The sequence below is a fragment of the Hemitrygon akajei genome, chromosome 5 (assembly GCF_048418815.1).
Source record: "Hemitrygon akajei chromosome 5, sHemAka1.3, whole genome shotgun sequence".
NCBI classification, from domain to species: domain Eukaryota; kingdom Metazoa; phylum Chordata; class Chondrichthyes; order Myliobatiformes; family Dasyatidae; genus Hemitrygon; species Hemitrygon akajei.
Window position 1 is genome coordinate 113635015 of NC_133128.1, and position 20117 is coordinate 113655131.

Below are 20117 nucleotides of genomic sequence, written 5' to 3' on the forward strand. Positions count from 1 at the left end.
AAATTCTGCTGCCCTTGCGCATTTTTGCATTGTACCAGCCTATTCCTGCAATGACACTGCACATAAAGAGTTAAGAAAGCAAGCACAGGCTGTGTACTTGAGGCATAAAATTCAAGCTGCAAGTAAACTGACTGTTTGGAGGAAAGGTGGGGCTGTAACACAATGGATCCACCCTGCAGCAACTACTGTGTTTAAACTAACTTCTCCTCGCAAAGAGATTGGTCCCTTGGCTGCCCTGTGAGTCTGTGGAAGTGTGTTGTGTTGGCGACTGAGTTGGTAACTTGAATACTGCTCTCCTGGAGAGAGTCGATTGTGAAAAGTAATCGTACGCCTCTGTTGGTTGCTACCAACAAACCTCTGAGCTTCACCTCGCAACCCTTTGTCGCTTCATTTCTATAAATCCGGGGAAGGAGACAGTCTTCAGTCAGCTGAAGAACTTCTTGGTCGATTCCTGAAGGTCGGACTGTTGAAGATCAATAACCATGGTGAGTGTATGGGCTTTAGGCATAAGTACTGCCCAACAGTTTGTATTTAAATAGAGCTTTCAATGTAAAAGAAGCTTCTTACACAAGTGTAATCAAGCAAAAATCTTACACAGAGCTGCAGAGGATAGGTGATTAAGAGCTTGACTGGAAGTTTTTAGTCAGTCTGTTACAAAGGGTGGGAAAACAGTGCAGTAGTTAGTGTAACACTTTACAGTGCCAGTGACTGGAGTTCAATTCCTGCAATTGTCTGCAAGGAGTTTGTACGTTCTTCCCATATTCCAGAGACATATGGATTAGTAACTTGTGGGCATGCTATGCTGGTGCCGGAAACGTGGTGGAACTTAAGGTCTTTCCCCAGCACTATCCTCAAACTGTGTCGGCCATTGATGCAAATGATGCATTTTATTATATTTCAATGTGCATATGACAAATAAAGCTAATCTTTAAAAAAAGAGAGAAGGGGAGAGGAGGGTGCTGGAAGTCCAGCGATTGGAGCCTAGGTGGCGGTGGGGGGGGGGGGGGCAAAGTTGGTAAGGCCATAATTAGGAGGAATGATGAGATCAAGGCTTCAGAGAGTTGTAGTGCTGAAGGAGATTTTTTTAAATGGGGTAGGAAATATAAAAATCAGAATATATCATCAAGGATCAACTTTATTTGCCACCTATATTGACAGGAGTTCACTGGTGTATTTGTCAGGGCTCTACATACAAAAATATCAACATTAAACAACTATAAAAATAACATTAGCACAGATATGGAATAAAATGTACACAAATAAATACCAGTATGTATTGATAATGTAAACATCATTATATAAAAAGTGGTTTAAAGTTGGCGCAGGGGCCAACTGAAATCAGATTAGCTGCCTGGGGAAAGGCATTTTTAAGATGGCATGAAGTTTTTGTTTTACTAGACCTTTAACGTTTTCCACAAGGGAGTTTTTGGAAAAGGCAGTTCGCTGGGTGGGTAGTGTCTGCAATGATGTTTCCTTCCTGTTTCTCTGTGCTGGAAGTCCTGCAGTGATGGTAGACTGCAGCCAGTGACCTTTTCTGTTGACATGACAGCTTAAGCAACACACACAAAATGCTGGAGGAACTCAGCAGGCCAGGCAGCATCTAGGAAAAGAGTACAGCCTACATTTTGGGCCGAAACATCAACTGTACTTTTTTCCACAGATGCTGCCTGGCCTGCTGAGTTCCTCCAGCATTTTGTATGTGTCGCTTAGATTTCCAGCATCTGCAGATTTTCTCTTGTTTGTCACTTCAAAGTCCAATGTGTTGTGCACTCAGAGATGCTCTTCTGCACACCACTGTCGTAATGTGTGGTTATTTTAGTTACTGCTGCCTTCCTGTTGACATGAACCTGTTTGGCCATTCTCCTCTGACCTCTCTCACTAACAAGGCGTTTTCACTCACCAAACTGCTGTTCACTGGTATTTTTTTAAAAAGTTTTTTGCACCATTCTCTGCAAGTTCTCGAGACTGTTGTGCTTGAAAATTCCAGGATATCAACTGTTTCTGAGATACTCAAACTGTCCCATCTGGCACTACCATTCATAGTCAAAATCACTTAGATCACATATCTTCCCCATTCTAATGTTTAGTCTAAACAACCACTGAATCTCTTTACTATATCTACATGCCTTTGTGCATTGAGTTGCTATATTTGATTGGCTGATTAGATATTCACATTAATGTGCAGGCAAACGGGTATACCTAATAAAGTGGCCACAGAGTGTAGGAGAGGTACGCAAAATGAAAATTAGAATGTTCAATTCAAGTAGTAGAAAGTAAAATATTCACATCTAGGCAGTGTGCTCAATGTCACATGCATAACTGAAGATATCAGGCTAGTCTGACAAGTCCTGCACCCCAGCTTATCTCTCAGTATGTTGTGTGATGAAAGATCAGGTGTGGGGTAGAGGACTGGTGGAGGTGGGAATTTTCAGCAGGAGAGTACAATTTTTACCACTGGCTCTCTTTAGGCATTGGAAACCATGCTCTAAGATAAACTGTTCTTTTACATATGTCTAGGTTTGAATGTCACCGCCTAGGCAGTCTCAGTGCTATGGTCCTTCCTAATGTAGTCTAGGAGTTCCTCTGTCTATAGTTGTTCGTTGCCTGGGAGACTTGTTGCTAGGGGAGTTTTTGGCACCAGGTTGCTCATTGCCTGGAGATTCTGTTGACCAGCCTTTTTGTTGCCTGGGCTTACAGTTCCATTACCTGTAATTTCTTATTGTTCTACTTGGCTGGGGACTGCTAGTGTGTCTCAGAGAATCTATGACTTGCTAAACCTGAGCGGTCTGAGTCTTTGCACCTGGGGTATTTATATTTGATGGTTCTCTGCCCAGTTAATTCTTGATTTCTCTGGTAATTTCTTTCCCCTCACCCTTCTCTCTTTTTCCATTTTTCATTCTAATTCCTCTCTCTCCTTTCTCTACCCTCAGCTGCTCATCACCTCCCTCTGGTTCCTATTGTTCTTCCTTTCCTCTATCACCTCCCAGCTTCTCACCATCCCCACCCCCGCCCCCCCCCCCCACACACCTCCCCCTTCACCTGGTCTATGACCAGCTCCTCCCCTCACCACCTTATTCTGGCTTCTGCCCCCTTCCTTTCCAGTCCTGATGCTCCTCCATCAATGCTGCCTGACTCGCTGAGTTCCTCCAACACGTACGTGTGTGTGTGTGCGTGTGTGTGTGTGTGTGTGTGTGTGTGTGTGTGTGACTCAGGATTTCCAGCATCTGCAGAATCTCTTGCATTTTTCTTTGCTGTGTCTAATTTAACATACGTATAGATGGAATATGAATTCATATTTGAGATTCTTTGCAGATTAAGTGCATAGATCACACTGCCGACTCTGGTACTGGAACAATACATCAGCAATGGGTTTCCAAGGGACCAGATAGACAGCTTGACAGTACGCAGAATCAAGGGTTATTGGACGTGCACCAAGAGAATGTTAGGCTAGATGCCAACGTTGTCTGCCTGGGACTGTTGCTATGTTACCATTAAGTCAGCCATGGTATAATTGAATACTTTGCTTGAAAGGGGGCAGAGTCTGAGGGACAAACAAGAGTTAAACTTCAGTGAGCTGCTGTTTATTTGCTCTATCTTCAATCCAAGTGGTCGGTTTCCTGTATTCTGCAAAGGAGTTTGCTTCTGTTGTGGGCATAACAAATCCTCTCTGATAGCACATTTAAAATTATTGGTTTATCCCAACATAGAATATAGAACTAGAAGAGTACAGCATAGTATGGGCCCTTCAGCCTACAATGTTGCGCTGACCATTTAACTTAATCCAAGATCAATCTAACCCTTCCTTCCCACATAACCTTCCAATTCTCTACCATCCATGTGCCTATCTAAGAGCTTCTAAATCTTCGTAATGTATTTGGCTCAACCATCAATCCTGACAGCACATTCCACAAACTCAGCACTCTGTGTTAAAAAAAATATTTCTGACATCACCGCTATATTTTCCTCCAATCACCTTACAATTATGTCCCCCTCCTTTTATCCATTTCCACCCTAGAAATAAGTTTCTGGTTGTCCACTCAATCTATGCCTCTATCATTTTGTACACCCTGATAAACAATGGAATGAAAATTTACCAGGATAGACAGGAATGGGAAGTTGAGGTTGCAATCAGTCTCAAGACATGCAATAGTGGAGCAGACTTGAAGCGTTGAGTAGCCCACACCATCAGCCAAATCATCATAGGTAGAGCACTACAGCACAGAAACAGACCTTTGGCCCATCTATTCCATGCTGAGCTATTATTCTTCATGGTCCCATCGACCTCCACCTGGGCTATACCTCTACCACCCACATACCTATCTAAATTTTGCTTAAATGTTACAATCAAACCTGAATCCTCCACTTCCACTGGGAACTCATTCCACACTCGTACCACCTTCAGAGTGAAGATGATCCCCCTCATGTTCCCCTAAACATTTCTCATTTCATCCTTAACCCATGACTGAAAACTCTGACAAACTTCTATAGATGCACAGTGGAGAGTATCCTGACTGGTTATTCATGGTGTGTATGGAAACACCAGTGTCCAAGAAAAGCCTACAAAAGTGGTGAATGCAGAACAGTTAATCACAGGAAAAGCCTTCCCCACCATTGAACACATCTACAAAGAATGCTGCTACAAGAAAGCAGCATCTATCATCATGGACACAAACCAAGATATGCTCTCTTCTCTCTGCTACCATCTGGAAGGAGGTAGAGGAGCCATAGGTCCCACACCACCAGGTTGAGCAACAGCTATTACCTTACAACCATCAGGCTTTTGAAACAGCATGGACATTTTCATGTACAACACTGAAGTGATCATTGAACACAACCTATGGACTCAATTTCACAACTCATGTTCTCTGTTTTTTTTTGGTTTGTTTGTTTGTTTGTATTATAACTTGTTTCTTTTTGTAACTGCACGATTTGGCAGACTCTATGTAGATTTTCATTGACTCTTTTGTACTTCTTAATTCTATTGTGAATGACTGCAAGAAAATGAATCTCAGGGTAATAAATGGTGACATATACGTATTTTGATAATGAAATTTACTTTGAACTTTGATTACGTCTCATTCTTGTCTCACCAAACCTCAGTGGAAAGAGCATGCTTACATTCTCCTTGTCTATACCACTTACATTTTTATACACCTCTCTCAAATCTCCATCAATTGAATAAAAGATGTTTTGACACATGTTAAAACTGATAGCTTGTAAAGTGCAGTCTGCGCAGGGAATGCAATTTTATTTGAAAGGAGAAGGTTAAAAAGGGCATTGAAATGGAGGTAAGGGAACTTGAACAGCAACTTCAAGTTCAAGCACCTTGGGATCTTGCAAATCATTAAAATTTATGTGGCAGAGAATAACTGCACCCATTTAGATATCTTGGAATTTTCAAGATTTCCTTTGGCAGAAGAAATTCAAGTTGTGCAGTCATACAAAAAAGTTCAAGATTGTTTAATGTCATTTCCAGTACACAAGTGTAAAGGAGACTGAAATAATTGTCACTCCAGATCTGATATAGCACAGAAAAACCCAATAAAATACGCAATAATACAAAATACAATAAATATAAACACGAAGATAGAATATATACATAGACTGATTGTATGTCCATAAAGTATTGTTAGGCACAGGAGTGTCTGTACATGAGATGACTGATAGTAATGGTGATTAGGGGTGTGGAGGGATGGGTTAGTAGGTGGAGATGTTGATCAGCTCTACTGCTTGGGGAAAGGAACTGTTTCTGAGTCTGGCAGTCCTGGTGTGGATGCTCTGTAACCTCCTCACTGACGGGCGTGTGACAATCAGTCCATGAGCAGGGTTGGTCAGATCCTTCATGATGTTACTGGCCCTTTTTCAGCATCTTTCTATTTATACATCCTTGATGGTGAGGAAGCTGGGGCTGGTGATGTGTAGGGCTGTTTTGACTACAGGTTATAGAGTCTTCCCAACTGCTGCAGTGCAGCAAAAAGAAAAGTTTACTTGATATTACTGACAGGAATCTGAGTTCAAATCGATTCCAGATGCTAGGATCAGTCTCTCTTTTCCCTTTCCATTCTCACAGGGGCATTAGACCACTTTGCCACCTCTCTATATCCAGTTAGTCCCAAGTACCCTCTCTATCTCTGTGGCCCTGCAAGTTTACTTCCTTCAACATGGGAATTAGTAATTGATTTATTATTGTCATGTGTACTGAGGTACAGTGAATGCATAAGAATGCATGAGAAATAGGAAAAGGAGCAGACATCTGGTGCTTTAAGTCTGTTCTGTCATTCATCAAGGTAACAGCTCATTTTCCACCTCTGCTTCTATTTTCTGCACAATCTCATATCCTTAAACTTTCTTAATTTCTGGAAACCTATCTATCGCTGTTCTCAACTGGGACTCAACAGCTAATTCCAAAGACCCGCCATTCATCATATAAAGAAGTTTCTACATATCTCACATCTAGATGCCCCACCACTTTATTCGGAGACAGTAACCCCTTAGTGCAGCCAAGGGAAACATTCTCCCTTCACCTAACCTGTTCAGACCTGTAAGAATTTCCTACTCAGCTCAGTTTCAGATTCATTTATTTACTTATCACATGTACACAGTGAAATGCATCATTTTGCATTAAAACCAGCACAACATAAGGATGTGCTGAGCACAGCCCACCATGTTCAGAGGACAACACAAGCAACAACAACAACAACTAAACAACAGCAAAACAAGCCCTGTTCCTCCCTCCCAACTACCAAACCACCCATGCACACACACAGATAGTCCTCCAACCCAGGCCTCCAGGACTCATAGACTCACAAACATTGGACATTCAACTTCGACATTTTTTGCCTTGCAGTGAACCTTCACTGCCTTTTCTCCATGGCAAATATATCTTACTTTTTTCCAGTAAGGAGACCAAACTATAGCCAATACTCCAGATAAAATTTCTTGGTGAAATTGTTCATCCTGGAATCACATCCCCTTGTTTTAAAATTTCTGTCCAATTCCATTTTGAAATCTTTTTCACTGCTTCCATTGACCTCATTTATAGTGAGTTCCAGATCATTACCAGCCAGTTTTAAAAAATGTACTTTTAGATTTAGATTGACAGATACAGCATGGTAACAGGCCCTTCCAGCTCAAGTTCAATGTTCAAAGTAAATTTATTATTTAAGTGTATGTATATATCACCATATACAACCCTGAGATTCATTTCAGAATCAATGAAGGACAGCACCCAAAAATATGGACAATGTGTAAAAGAAAAGAAACTGTGCAAAAAATAAAAATAACAGTAATAATAAATAATAAGCAATAAATATTGATAACATGAGATGAAGGGTCCTTGAAAGTAAGTCCAAAGGTTGTGAGAACAGTTCAGTGATGAGGTGAGTGAAGTTATCCCCACTGGTTCAAGAGCATTATGGTTGAGGGGTAATAATATATATCAGGATGCTTTTTATCGACTACAGCTTGGCATTCAACACCATCATCCCCTTAAAACTAATCAATAAGCTTCAAGACCTTGGCCTCAATATCTCCTTGTGCAATTGGATTCTTGATTTCCTCACTTGCAGACCCTAGTCAGTTTGGATTGGCAACATCTCCTCCACAATCTCCATCAGCACAGGTACACCACAATGTTAACCTCTGCTCACGTCATACTTATGATTGTGTGGCTAAGCACAGATCCAATGCCATATTTAAGTTTGCTGATGATACCACTGTTGCTGGCCCAATCAAAAGTGGTGATGAATCAGCATATAGGAGAGAGGTTGAAAATCTGGTTGAGAGGTGCCCTAACAACAACCTCTCACTCAATGTCAGCAAGACCAAGGAGCTGATTATTGATTTCAGGAGGAGGAAACTGGAGGTCCATGTCAGTCCTCATAGGAGGGGATCAGAGGAAGAGAAGGTCTTCAGTGTTATCATTTCAGAAGATCTGTCCTGGGCCCAGTGTCATTATGAAGAAAGCATGGCAGCACCTCTACTTTTTTAAAAGTTTGTAAAGATTCGGCATGATATCTAAAACCTTGACAAACTTCTATAGATCTGTGGTGGAGAGTATATTGACTGCATCACGGTGTAGTATGGAAACACCACACCTCAATGAGTCTGTGCTGCCCATTTTCAGCCATGTGACCAATTAACCTACTAACCCATATGTTTTTGAACCTCAAGAAAACCAACAGTCAAAGGGAGAATGCTGAAACTCCCTTTTCACATTTCATTTGTACCTCTTGTTCAAAAACCTGTGTCCCTTGCACCATCTGCCAATGGAAATAGACGTTTCCCCTTTCCTTTCCAGTCCCGATGAAAGCTCTCAGCCCAAAACATTGACTGCTTATTCCACTCTGTGTGGTTCTGGATTTCTAGCGTCTAAAAAATCTCAAGTTATAGATTTTCTTTGTTTACCTTAGGTAAACCTTGGCACAATTATGTACCACTTAACAAATTCTCACACAATCTGCTCAAGACCATAAGAAATTGCAGAGCTGAGAACACAGCCTAGTCATCACACAAAACCTGCCTACATGGACTCTACCTCCACTGCCTGCTGCCTTGGGAAATCAGCCAGCATAACCTAGCCCCTCTCCTACCTCGATCATTTTATTTTCTTCCCTCACCTGTTGAACTGAACAGAGCATCAGAGCATGAACCACCAGACTCAAGGACAGCTTTTGTCCCACTGCTTTCAGACCTTTGAACAGTCCTCTCATATATCAACGATAAATACTATTATACATTGTCACCAAACAATTGACACTAGAGCATACAATTATCACAGTGATATTTGTTTCTGCACTTCGCACTCCCAGAAGTACAAATCGAATATAATAAAAATTCAAATTATAAATCATAATTAGAAAATAGAAAAGGGAAAGTAAGGTAGTGCAAGTCAGGTCCAGATATTTGGAAGGTACGGCCTAGATCCGGGTCAGGATCTGTTCAGCAGTCTTATCACAGTTGGAAAGAAGCTGTTCCCAAATCTAGCCATACAAATCTTCATGCTCCCGAACCTTCTCCTGGAGGGAAGTGGGACAAAAAGTGTGTTGGCTGGGTGGGTCTTGTCCTTGATTATCCTGGCAGCACTGCTCCAACAGCGTGTGGTGTACAGTGAGTCCAAGGATGGAAGATTGGTTTGTGTGATGTGCTGTGTTTGTGTATTGTGTTCACGATCTTCTGCAGCTTCTTCTGGTCTTGGACAGGACAACTTCCATGCCAGGTTGTGATGCACCCTAGAAGAATGCTTTCTACGGTGCACCTATAAAAATTAGTGAGGGTTTTAGGGGACAGGCCAAATTTCTTCAGCTTTTTCAGGAAGTAAAGGCGCTGGTGGGCCTTCTTGGCAGTGGACTCTGCTTGGTTAGACCAAGTCAGGTAATTTGTGATATTCACCCCGAGGAACTTAAAGCTTTTGACCTGTTCCACCTGCGCACCACCAATGTAGATGGGGTTGTGCGGTCCGCTACTCCTTCTGAAGTCAACAACCAATTCCTTCGTCTTACTGACAATGAGGGATAGGTTATTGTCTTCGCACCATGCCACCAGGTTCTTAATTCCCTCTCTGTACTCAGACTCATCATTACCCAAGATACGGCCTACAATTGTGATGTCTTCAGCAAACTTATATATTGAGTTTGATGGAAACTTGGCTACACAATCATGGGTGTACAGTGAGTACAGCAGGGGGCTGAGTACACAGCCTTGTGGGGCACCGGTGCTCAGAGTGATTGTAGAGGAGAGCTTGTCCCCTATTTTTACAGCCTGGGTCCTGTTTGTGAGGAAGTTGAAGATCCAGCTGCAGATCTGAGCGCTAAGACCCAGGTTCTGGAGCTTAGGAATCAGTTTATTTGGAATGATGGTATTAAAGGCAGAGCTGTAGTCGATAATACCTGAACTCTTAGAACAGAACAGTGAAATTTACAGCACATTGTAGGCCCTTCGGCCCTCAATGTTGTGCCAACCATGTAACCTACTCTAGAGACTGTCTAGAATTTCCCTAGCACATAGCCCTCTATTTTTCTAGGCTCCATATGCCTAACTCTTGATCTCCCAAGCTACCACATCATGTCTCCTGTGTTTTATTTGTTACTGCACTGCATTCTCTCTATCCCGTGACCACAAGAGACTCTATGTCTACACTTCTCACTGCCTCAATAAAGCAGCCAACATAATCAAAAATCCCACCTACCCATGGACATTCTCTCTTCTCCCTTCCTTCATAGGGCGGAACATACAAAAGCCTGAAAGCAAGTACAACCAGGGTCAAGAGTATCTGCTACCTCACAACCATCAGACCATTGAATGATAAGTGACCCTATTATGATAAGTGGGTCTCAATGTCACAATCTACCTCACTATGACCTTGCACCTTATTGTCTACTTGGAGTTGTAAAACTATTCTGTTTACTGTTATTGTTTTACCTTGTTCTTCCTCAAAATTCAAAGTAAATTTATAATCAAATTACACAGGTCACCATATACTACTCCAAGATTCATTTTCTTATGGGTATTCACAATAAATACAAAGAAATAAAATAGAATCAATAAAAAACCACACAAAGACAAACAATCAATGTGCAACAGACAACAAAAATGTGCAAATACAAACAGAGAAACAAAATAATAACAATAAATGAGTAATAAATAATTTTGAGAACAGGAGTTGCAGAGCCCTTAAAAGTGAATCCATAGATTGTGGAATCAACTGGGACCTTGGTATTGAGGGGAGTGAAGTTGTATGTGCTTAATCAGGAACAAATAGTATGACATGCTGCTCTTGTAACGTCTAAAGTTATGGCTTTCCAAGTTGTGTTTTGTACTAATCATTTTCTTTTCCCTACAGCGTGAATGTATCTCCATCCATGTTGGCCAGGCTGGTGTCCAGATGGGCAATGCTTGCTGGGAGTTGTACTGCTTGGAGCATGGCATCCAGCCAGATGGACAAATGCCTAGTGACAAGACCATTGGAGGTGGAGACGACTCCTTCAACACCTTCTTCAGTGAGACTGGAGCGGGGAAGCATGTCCCAAGAGCTGTCTTCGTTGATCTAGAACCAACTGTGATTGGTAATGTCAATGAAAGAATGCACTGTGGAAGAGGTGTTGCACAAAATAAAAGAGGGCATAATTCTCTTCTTGTAATACTGTAGATTTTCAGTTGTGTTGCTCTTTGACATACAGGAGGAAAAAGCCAAACATACAACACTATAGCCTGCTAACTCTTAAAAACCATTGCGCTTTTGCCCATCCACAAGCAGGATTTCCAATGGCTAACTATTTTAATTCTAATCCCCATTCCCTTTCCAACATGTCGGTCCATGGCCTCCTCTACTGCCTTTATGAGGCCACTCTCAAGTTGGAGGAGTAACACCTCATATTCCGTCTGGGTAGCCCCAACCTGACGGCGTGAACATCAATTTCTCTCACTTATGTTAATTTTTCTCCCTCCCCATACCCTCTTCTTCCATTCTTCACTCTAGCTCCCCTACTACCTCTTCTTTTCGCCTGCTTATTACCTCTCGCTGATGCCCCTTCTCTTTTCCCATCTCCCATAGTCCACTCTCCTCTCCTATCAGATTCCTTCTTCCTCAGTCCTTTAGCTTTTCCACCTATCACCACCCAGCTTCTTACTTCATCCCCCTTCCCCCACCCACCTGTGTTCACCTATCACCGTCCAGCTTGTACTCCTTCCTCTTCCCCCACCTCCTTAATCTGGCTTCTTCCCCCTTCCTTTCCAGTCTTGATGAAGGGTGGCAGTCCGAAACATCAACTGTTATTCCTCTCAGGCAGTATCTATTTTGTATTTTGTATGTGTACTTTGAATAAATCAATAGTCATGTAATCCTCACCAATGAAACCCTATTCATTTTAATGTTTACATTTTTAATAAACCTCTATTCTCCAAAGTTTCTTTAACCCTGGATGGGGTGTCAAAAGTAATGTCTGATGACAGCTGATGAGCTCCAGGTTTCCACTGCCTCTTGTGTGAAGAATTATTGCTTTTATCAGCGTACTATTAAATAATTTCCTTCTTGTTGTAAACAACCTCCACCCCCGCCAATCTATCACCAGAAATATTTTTTATTCTCAATTTATTCCATTAAGCTCCTTAATTATCTTAAATACCTTAGTTAGGAAGGTGGTTCGATGAATTCAAATTCTACTGCCAGGGACCTCAGTTGAAGTGGTAGTACGGTAGCTTAGCAGTTAGCACATCGCTTTACAGTGCCAGCAGTAAGATTGGAGTTCTATTCCCTTCCACTGTCTGTAAGGAGTTTTTACATTCTCTGTGTTACCATGTGGGTTTCCTCTGGGTGCTCTGGTTTCCTCACACATTCCAAAACATACAGTTAGGGTTATGGTTAGTAAGTTGTGGACATGTTATGTTGGAGCTGGCAGCATGGCAACACTTGTGGGCTGCCCAGCACATTCCCCACTGTTTTAACACAAATGATACATTGCAATGTACATCTCCATGTACAGGTGACAAATAAAGCTAAACTTAATTATTAATCTTACTACCAAGTTAATAACATACATAATTTGAGACAAGTTACTAATTTGATTGTTCCCAAGCTTCAGATATACAGTCAAAAGCCACTTTATTAGGTACATCTGCACACCTTCTTATTAATGCAAATATCCAATCAATCATGTGACAGCAACACAATGCATAAAAGAATGAAGACATGATCAAGAGGTTCACTTGTTGTTCAAACCAAACATCAGAATGAAGTGGCCACTGAGTGTAAATAGCTGTATAAATTTACTTTCAGATGGAAATTTTCCCTGGACTTCAGCATGTTAAACTAAAGAACCCACATGCAAGTACAAACCTATGATTTACTATTACAACCTTCCTTAAGTAAATTAACCTTGTATATATGAATTGTAGATGAGGTTCGCACTGGTACCTATCGTCAGTTGTTCCACCCCGAGCAGCTCATCACTGGCAAGGAAGATGCTGCTAACAATTACGCCCGTGGGCACTACACCATTGGCAAGGAGCTGATCGATTTGGTTCTGGACAGACTTCGCAAACTGGTGAGAATGCACTCAGCATTTGAACTGCTAAAAAGAATCACATAAATTTAACACATCTCATAACTTTAGATTGCCCAAGTGTGATATCTTATCTAAGAAAGGATGTGCTAGCTTTGGAGAGAGTCCAGAGGAGGCTCATAAAACTCATTCTAGGAGTAAAAGGGTTAATGTACGAGGAGCATTTGATGGCTCTGGGCCTGTGCTCACTGAAGTTTAAAAGAATGAGGCGGGAATCTCATTGAAACCTATCAGATATTAAAAGACTTAGATAGAGTGGATGTGGGGAGAATGTTTCCTATAGTGAGGGAGTCTAGACTAGAGGTCACTACATCAGAGTCCAAGGACATCCCTTTTGAGCACAGAAGGGGGAATTTCTTTAACCAGATGGTGGTGAATCTGTGGAATTCATTGCCATAGACAGTAGTGAAGGCCAAGTCATTGGGTATATTTAAAGTGGAAGTTAATAGGTTCTTGATTACTAAGGACATTAAAGGTTAAGGGGAGAATGGGGCTGAGAGGGATAATAAAGCAGCAATAATGGAATGGTGGAGCAGACTCAACAGGCCAAATAGCATAATTCTGCTCCCATGTTTCATTGTCTAATGAATAAATCCACAAATCCACAATTCTCTGGGAGCAGGGGGGGGGGGGGGTGTAGGTGGAAAATTCAAAAACCATTTCAATGCAAAGTTATCAAAGTGGTCATAATGTTATAGAGTCAGAGTGCACTATAGCACAGAACAGGCCCTTCAGCCTATTTAGTTCATGACAAACTATTGTTCTGCCTAGTCCCGTCAACCTGCACCCGGCCCATAGCCCTCTACGATTTCATCCAAACTTCTCAAATGTTGAAAGAGAAGTTATACCCTAGTGTTTAGTGTTGTTCTGGTTGGTCCAAGAGATGAATGGTTGAAGGGAAGAAGTTTTATTGAACCTGATGGTGTGGGACTTTAGGATTCTGATCCTTCTGCCCGATGGTAGCTCTGAGATGGTGCGGATCTTTAATGGATGTTACTTTTTTGAGATCCCCCTATCTGATTAAACTTGGGGGGGGGGGGGGCGAGGTGCAGTGGCATAGTAGTTAGCATAACACTATTACAGCATCAGCTGTAGTTCAATTCCACTGCTGTCTGTAAGGAGTTTGAATGATTTCTCTGTGTCCACGAGCAATTTTTCTGAGTGCTCTGGTTTCCTCCTATATTTCAAAGATGTATAGGTTAGTAGGTTAATTGGTCACATGGTGTAATTGGGCAGCACAGGCTCGTTGAACTGGAAGGGCCTGTTACCGTGTTGTATCTCTAAATAATATATATATTAAAAATAAATATATTGAATTTTCCCCTCTCAACTTTACCCAATGCCCTTTAGTTCTTGATTCCCTAACCTTGGAGAAAAGACTAAGAGCATTCACTCCATCTATGCTCCTAATGACATTTCCATCCTGTGAAATAGACTCTGAATATCTACCCTTTCTGTCCTCCAGAAAGCTGTTGCCCCTCAAACTCCAATGCCCCAGAGAAAACAATCAAAGTTTGTCATTACAGCGAATACACTTCCAACCCAAGCATAACCAGAGACATTAAATACAGGAGCAAGGCTAAGTTGTTACAATGGAAGAGAGCCTTGGTGAAGCCATTCATTGTGTGCTCTTCTAGTCTCCAAACTTAAAGGATGAACCAAAGTAACTATCAAAGACTTTTAACTGGTAATCATAGCAACATACACATACAAGCATATTAGAAAGGAAGTACATCCTATTAAAGTAATGCAGCAAAGGTTTACCACAGATTCCTGTGATGACTGGGCCATCATATGAGGAGAGGTTAAATCAAATATAGAAGAACATAGAACAGTACAGGCCCTACAGCCCACAATGTTTTGCCAACCTTTTAACTGCTCTAAGATCAATATAACTTTTCTTGCCCACATAGCCCTCCATTTTTTTCTTTCATCTATGTGTCTATCTAAGAGTTTCTAAAATGTTCCTGATGTATCTGCATCTATCACCACCCCCAGCAGCTTTCTTTGTGTAAAACTGTATCTCTAACATCTCCCATATAATTTCCACTATAAAATAATGCCCCTCATATTAGACATTTCTGCCTTGGGAAAGTAACTCTGACTGTCCACCTAAATTATGCCTCTTATCTGGTAAATCTCTATCAAGTCACCTCTCATACTCCTTTGCTCCAAAGAGAAAAGCCCTAGCTCACTCCTATAAGACATGCTCTCCAATCCAGACAGCATCCTGGTGAATCTCCTCATCACCCTCTCTAAAGCTTTCACATCCTTCCTATAATGAGGGACCAGAACTGAATACAATATTCCAAGTGTGATCTTACCAGGGTTTTATAGCGCAGCAATATCACCCTATGCAACTTGAAATCAATCTCCCAACTAATGGAGACCAACACACAATATGTCTTACTAAGCACCCTCACAGCTTGCACAGCAACTTGGATCTAGTTAAAAAGGCAGCACAATATCATGGGCCAAAGGAACCATCCTGTGTTCTAGGTTCTATTTTCATAATTATATTGAAAGGTGAAAAAGGTTCAGCAGGCCAAGTGGCTAATCCTGCTCTTAATCTCTCTGTTTTTAAGTGACCTGGACGTGAACTTGGACAGCGTAGAACTTTATACCTGATCTACCTTATTCAACATAATTAGAACTTAGAATCATAAAAACATACACAGATGAGGACATCAATTGTTGCATTGATTCTTGTCCTCCAGTATTTATTTAGCACCTTAAAATTATTTATTTTATCAGCTTAACTGTGAGAGCATTTAGAAATTCGCCAAAGATTTTGAACTTTCTGATATTAATCTAATCTTGTTAATATTCCATAACCTTGATACATCAATGCTATTATATCTAGGAGTGTTAAATTCTAATTCTTTTAGCCTTTCTTGATAGGATGATGTGAATGAGTGTTATTGAAGAAAGTCCTCTCTTATGTTATTTGGTTTTATTTCCTAGAACACCAAGTTAAGATTGAGGAAGGAACTTATTGAAACCTATAGAATATTGAAAGGCTTAGATAGAGTGGACATGGAGAGGAGAGTCTGGGGCCAGAGGTAACAGAATAGAGGGCTGTCCCTTTAGAACAGAGATAAAGAGGAATTTTGTTCACCAGAATATGGTGAATCTGTGGAATTCATTGCCACAGATGGTTGTAGAGGCTAAGTCATTGGATACTCAGGTATTTAAAATGAAGATTGATAGGTTGTTGCTTAGTAAGGGCATCACAGGTTATGGGGAGAAGGCAGGAGAATGAGGTTGAGAGTGATAATAAATCAGCCATGAAGGAATGGCGGAGTAGACTCAATGGGCCAAATAACCTGATTCTGCTCCATGTTTACATGGCTAAACCTATTAATTTCATTCACAGGCTGACCAGTGCACAGGACTCCAAGGATTCCTCATCTTCCACAGTTTTGGCGGAGGCACTGGCTCTGGTTTCACCTCTCTGCTGATGGAACGTCTCTCTGTGGATTACGGCAAGAAGTCCAAGCTGGAGTTCTCCATCTACCCAGCTCCTCAGATCTCCACCGCAGTGGTTGAACCCTACAACTCTATCCTGACCACCCACACCACCCTAGAGCATTCAGACTGCGCCTTCATGGTGGACAATGAGGCCATCTATGACATCTGCCGGAGAAACCTGGACATAGAGCGCCCAACCTACACCAATCTGAATCGCCTCATTGGTCAGATTGTATCGTCCATCACAGCCTCTCTCCGCTTTGACGGTGCCCTGAATGTTGATCTGACAGAGTTCCAGACCAATTTAGTCCCATACCCACGTATCCACTTCCCTCTGGCTACCTATGCCCCTGTGATCTCAGCTGAGAAGGCTTACCATGAACAACTGTCTGTGGCTGAGATCACCAATGCCTGCTTTGAGCCAGCAAACCAGATGGTGAAGTGTGACCCTCGCCATGGCAAGTACATGGCTTGTTGTCTGCTTTACCGGGGTGATGTGGTGCCAAAAGATGTCAATGCTGCCATCGCCACTATTAAGACCAAGCGCACTATCCAGTTTGTTGACTGGTGCCCCACTGGTTTCAAGGTTGGCATCAACTACCAGCCTCCTACTGTGGTGCCCGGTGGTGACCTGGCCAAGGTGCAGCGTGCAGTCTGTATGCTGAGCAACACCACCGCTATTGCTGAAGCCTGGGCTCGCCTTGACCACAAGTTCGACCTAATGTATGCCAAGCGCGCATTTGTGCATTGGTATGTGGGGGAGGGGATGGAGGAAGGGGAGTTCTCCGAGGCCCGGGAAGATATGGCAGCTTTGGAGAAGGACTATGAAGAGGTTGGAACTGAGACTATGGAAGGGGAAGGAGAGGCAGAAGAAGGAGAGGAGTATTAGTGTAATCCAAATGGTGTTAACATTTGTGATTAATAATCTGATGTGATTAAACTTGAGTTTTGAAAGAAAAGGCCTTTGGTCTCTAGCATTCCTACGAAAAATGAAAAGTGAAAAGGCAAAGAAAGTTGACTACATTTGTTCTTTCTCATTACTGCTTGATCTGTTTTAGTGCAAGCTTCATAAATCCCTATTTTTCTTTAACATAAATTTCTTCATGAAATTGATATTACCTGGTTTAATCAATAAAAACTATTTGTAATTTTAATAATTGTCAATAAAATAATATTGCAAACTGTGTGGTTGAAATGTGTATAGCAAATTAACTAAAGGTAATCCTTTAGTTCTGCAACCTGTCTATGTGTTTTTCTGTTGAGACAGGTACAGAAAAACCACTATTTACTGATCCAGACTGCAGCTCATTTGACCCTCAACTCCATTTATTTTGAATACTCCCTATTCCCTTGTAATCCCTCTGCATCAAAAGCTTCAATTGCATTTTACTGTCCTTCGTATGAAGATCTTTCTCTGGTTTACTCCCACATTCCAAAGATGTTTTTAATCTGAGGTTCTTTGGAAGTCAAGTATGAGGCATTAAAACTTTTGCTTACGATCACTTATTAAGCATTACAAAAACACAATCCAATGATGTATCAGTTGGTAGGTTAATTGTTATTGTAAATTGTCCCGTGAGTAGGCTAGGGTTAAATCGGGGGTTACTGGGCGGTAGAGCTTGAAGAGCTGTAGAGGCCTATTCTGCGCTGCATTGCAATAAAAAACAAGAAAAATGAAGATGAAGCATAAGGGGGAGGGGAGGGGAGGAGGGGGAGGGGAGGAGGGGGAGGGGAGGAGGGGGAGGGGAGGAGGGGGAGGGGAGGAGGGGGAGGGGAGGAGAGGAGAGAGACAGACACTAGTGGCAGGGGAAAGAACAAAGAGTAAAAAGCCCGAATCCAAGGTGGTTTGGCCTTCCTACACCAATTTGTTAATTCCATTGAATTTCCATAGATAAGAGTTAACCAATCAGATAGCCCTACTCAATTAATGTGATAGCCAAGAAGCTTCCAGAAAGATGCACAGGAACAGTAACTACCGGAAAATGTACTGAATATACATAGGTAAATATATAAAAATACAAACATAAGAAAATTAAACTACAAGGAAAATAACAATTATGTAATCTAATCTAAGATGCAAGGGTTAGCAGTTTAATTGGTTGAAATAGTGCAGTGTGGGCTAGTTGGACCAGAAGGGCCTGTTACTGTAATGCATCTCTAAATAAAATTAGTCATGAATGACCCAGTTCTAATTTTAAGTTTTTGCTTCTGTGCTGCAAACATCAGAGTGAATACTTTTCCTCTGTTTATCATATAAAATCCTGCAATTACCATTCTTATCTTTGACAAACTAATTATTTATTTGTTAGTAACATCCAGGTGTTGCTGTTTGCCTCTGAACTGACTGATTGGCCAGGATGCTTTTGGTCAGAATCAGAACCATGTTTAAAATCACTATGTCTTAAAATATGTTGTTCTGCAGTAGCAGTACATTGCAATACATAAACTAAAACTATAAATACCAACATGATATTAAATTAGTAGTGCAAAAAAAGCAAAAAGAGGAAAAAAAATCATGAAGTCGTGTAATGGAAACATTGTCCATTCAGAAATCTGATGGTGGACGGGAAGAAGCTGTTCCTAAAACATTGAGTGCGTGTCTTCAGGCTCCTGTACCTCTCCTTGATGGTAGCAATGAGAAGAGGGCATGTCCTGGGCGATGGTGGTCCCTAATGACTGATGTTGCATTTTTGAGGCTTTGCCTTTTATTTAAGATATCCATGATGTTGGGGAGGCTAGTGTCCTCAATGTAGCTGGCTGAGTCCACAACATTCTGCAGCTTTTATTCTGATCCTGTGCAGTGGACCCTCCGTACCAGATGGCTCAATTGGGAACTGATTCATCGGTCAGGGTACTTCTGAGTGAGTTAAGAAATTACATTGTAAGGCTGGAGCCACATATGGACCAGAAGGATATTTCTGCAAATGCAGAAGATTTCCTTCCCAGAAGGATATTTGTGAAACAAAAAGGTTTTTTTCAGCTCAATAGTTTCATGGACACTACTACAGCTGTTTTTGCTAATCAATTATATAATAAACACAAGAGATTCTGCAGATGCTGGAAATCTAGACCAAAATTGGCGTCCCTGTAGTAGCGGTTAATATGACGCTCAGTTCAACCTTGGCACCCTCTGTAAAGGCGTTGATGCATCCTCCCCGTGGCATACGTGGGTTTTCTCTGGGTACTCCGGCTTCCTCCCACAAAACAAAGACATTCCAGTTAATTGGGTTAATTGGTCATTGTAAATTGTCCCGTGATTAGGCCAAGGTCAAATAGGTGGGTTGCTAGCTGCGGGGCTCAAAGGGCCTATTCCATGCTGTATCTCTAAATAAATAAAAGCAGAGAAAGAATTGAAGGAACTCCGCAGGTAAGGCACCATATGTGGAGAGGAATAAACAGTCAATGTTTCAGGCTGAGACCCTCCATCAGTACTGATATAATTATTACATCCATTACATTCATTATATAATTCTTTTACTGCCAAAGATAATAATGGTAGGGTGCTCAAGATTATATAACAGGTCTCTGCAACCTGTATTTGTTTACTCTTTATTCCTGTGGCAGACTCGCACTAATTTCCTGAAGGCA

At 41.5% G+C, this 20117-nt stretch overlaps 1 protein-coding gene across 1 annotated transcript; it reads left to right on the top strand.

Moving 5' to 3' along the window:
• Positions 1 to 235: 235 nt before the first annotated feature.
• On the top strand, positions 236 to 17713 carry LOC140728059 (tubulin alpha-1D chain-like). Its single transcript, XM_073046202.1, has 4 exons — positions 236 to 485; positions 10841 to 11063; positions 12892 to 13040; positions 16435 to 17713. Exons 1-4 carry the CDS (start codon positions 483 to 485, stop codon positions 17416 to 17418), a joined length of 1359 nt encoding a protein of 452 aa, XP_072902303.1. The 5' UTR covers positions 236 to 482; the 3' UTR covers positions 17419 to 17713.
• The last annotated feature ends 2404 nt before the right edge of the window (positions 17714 to 20117 follow it).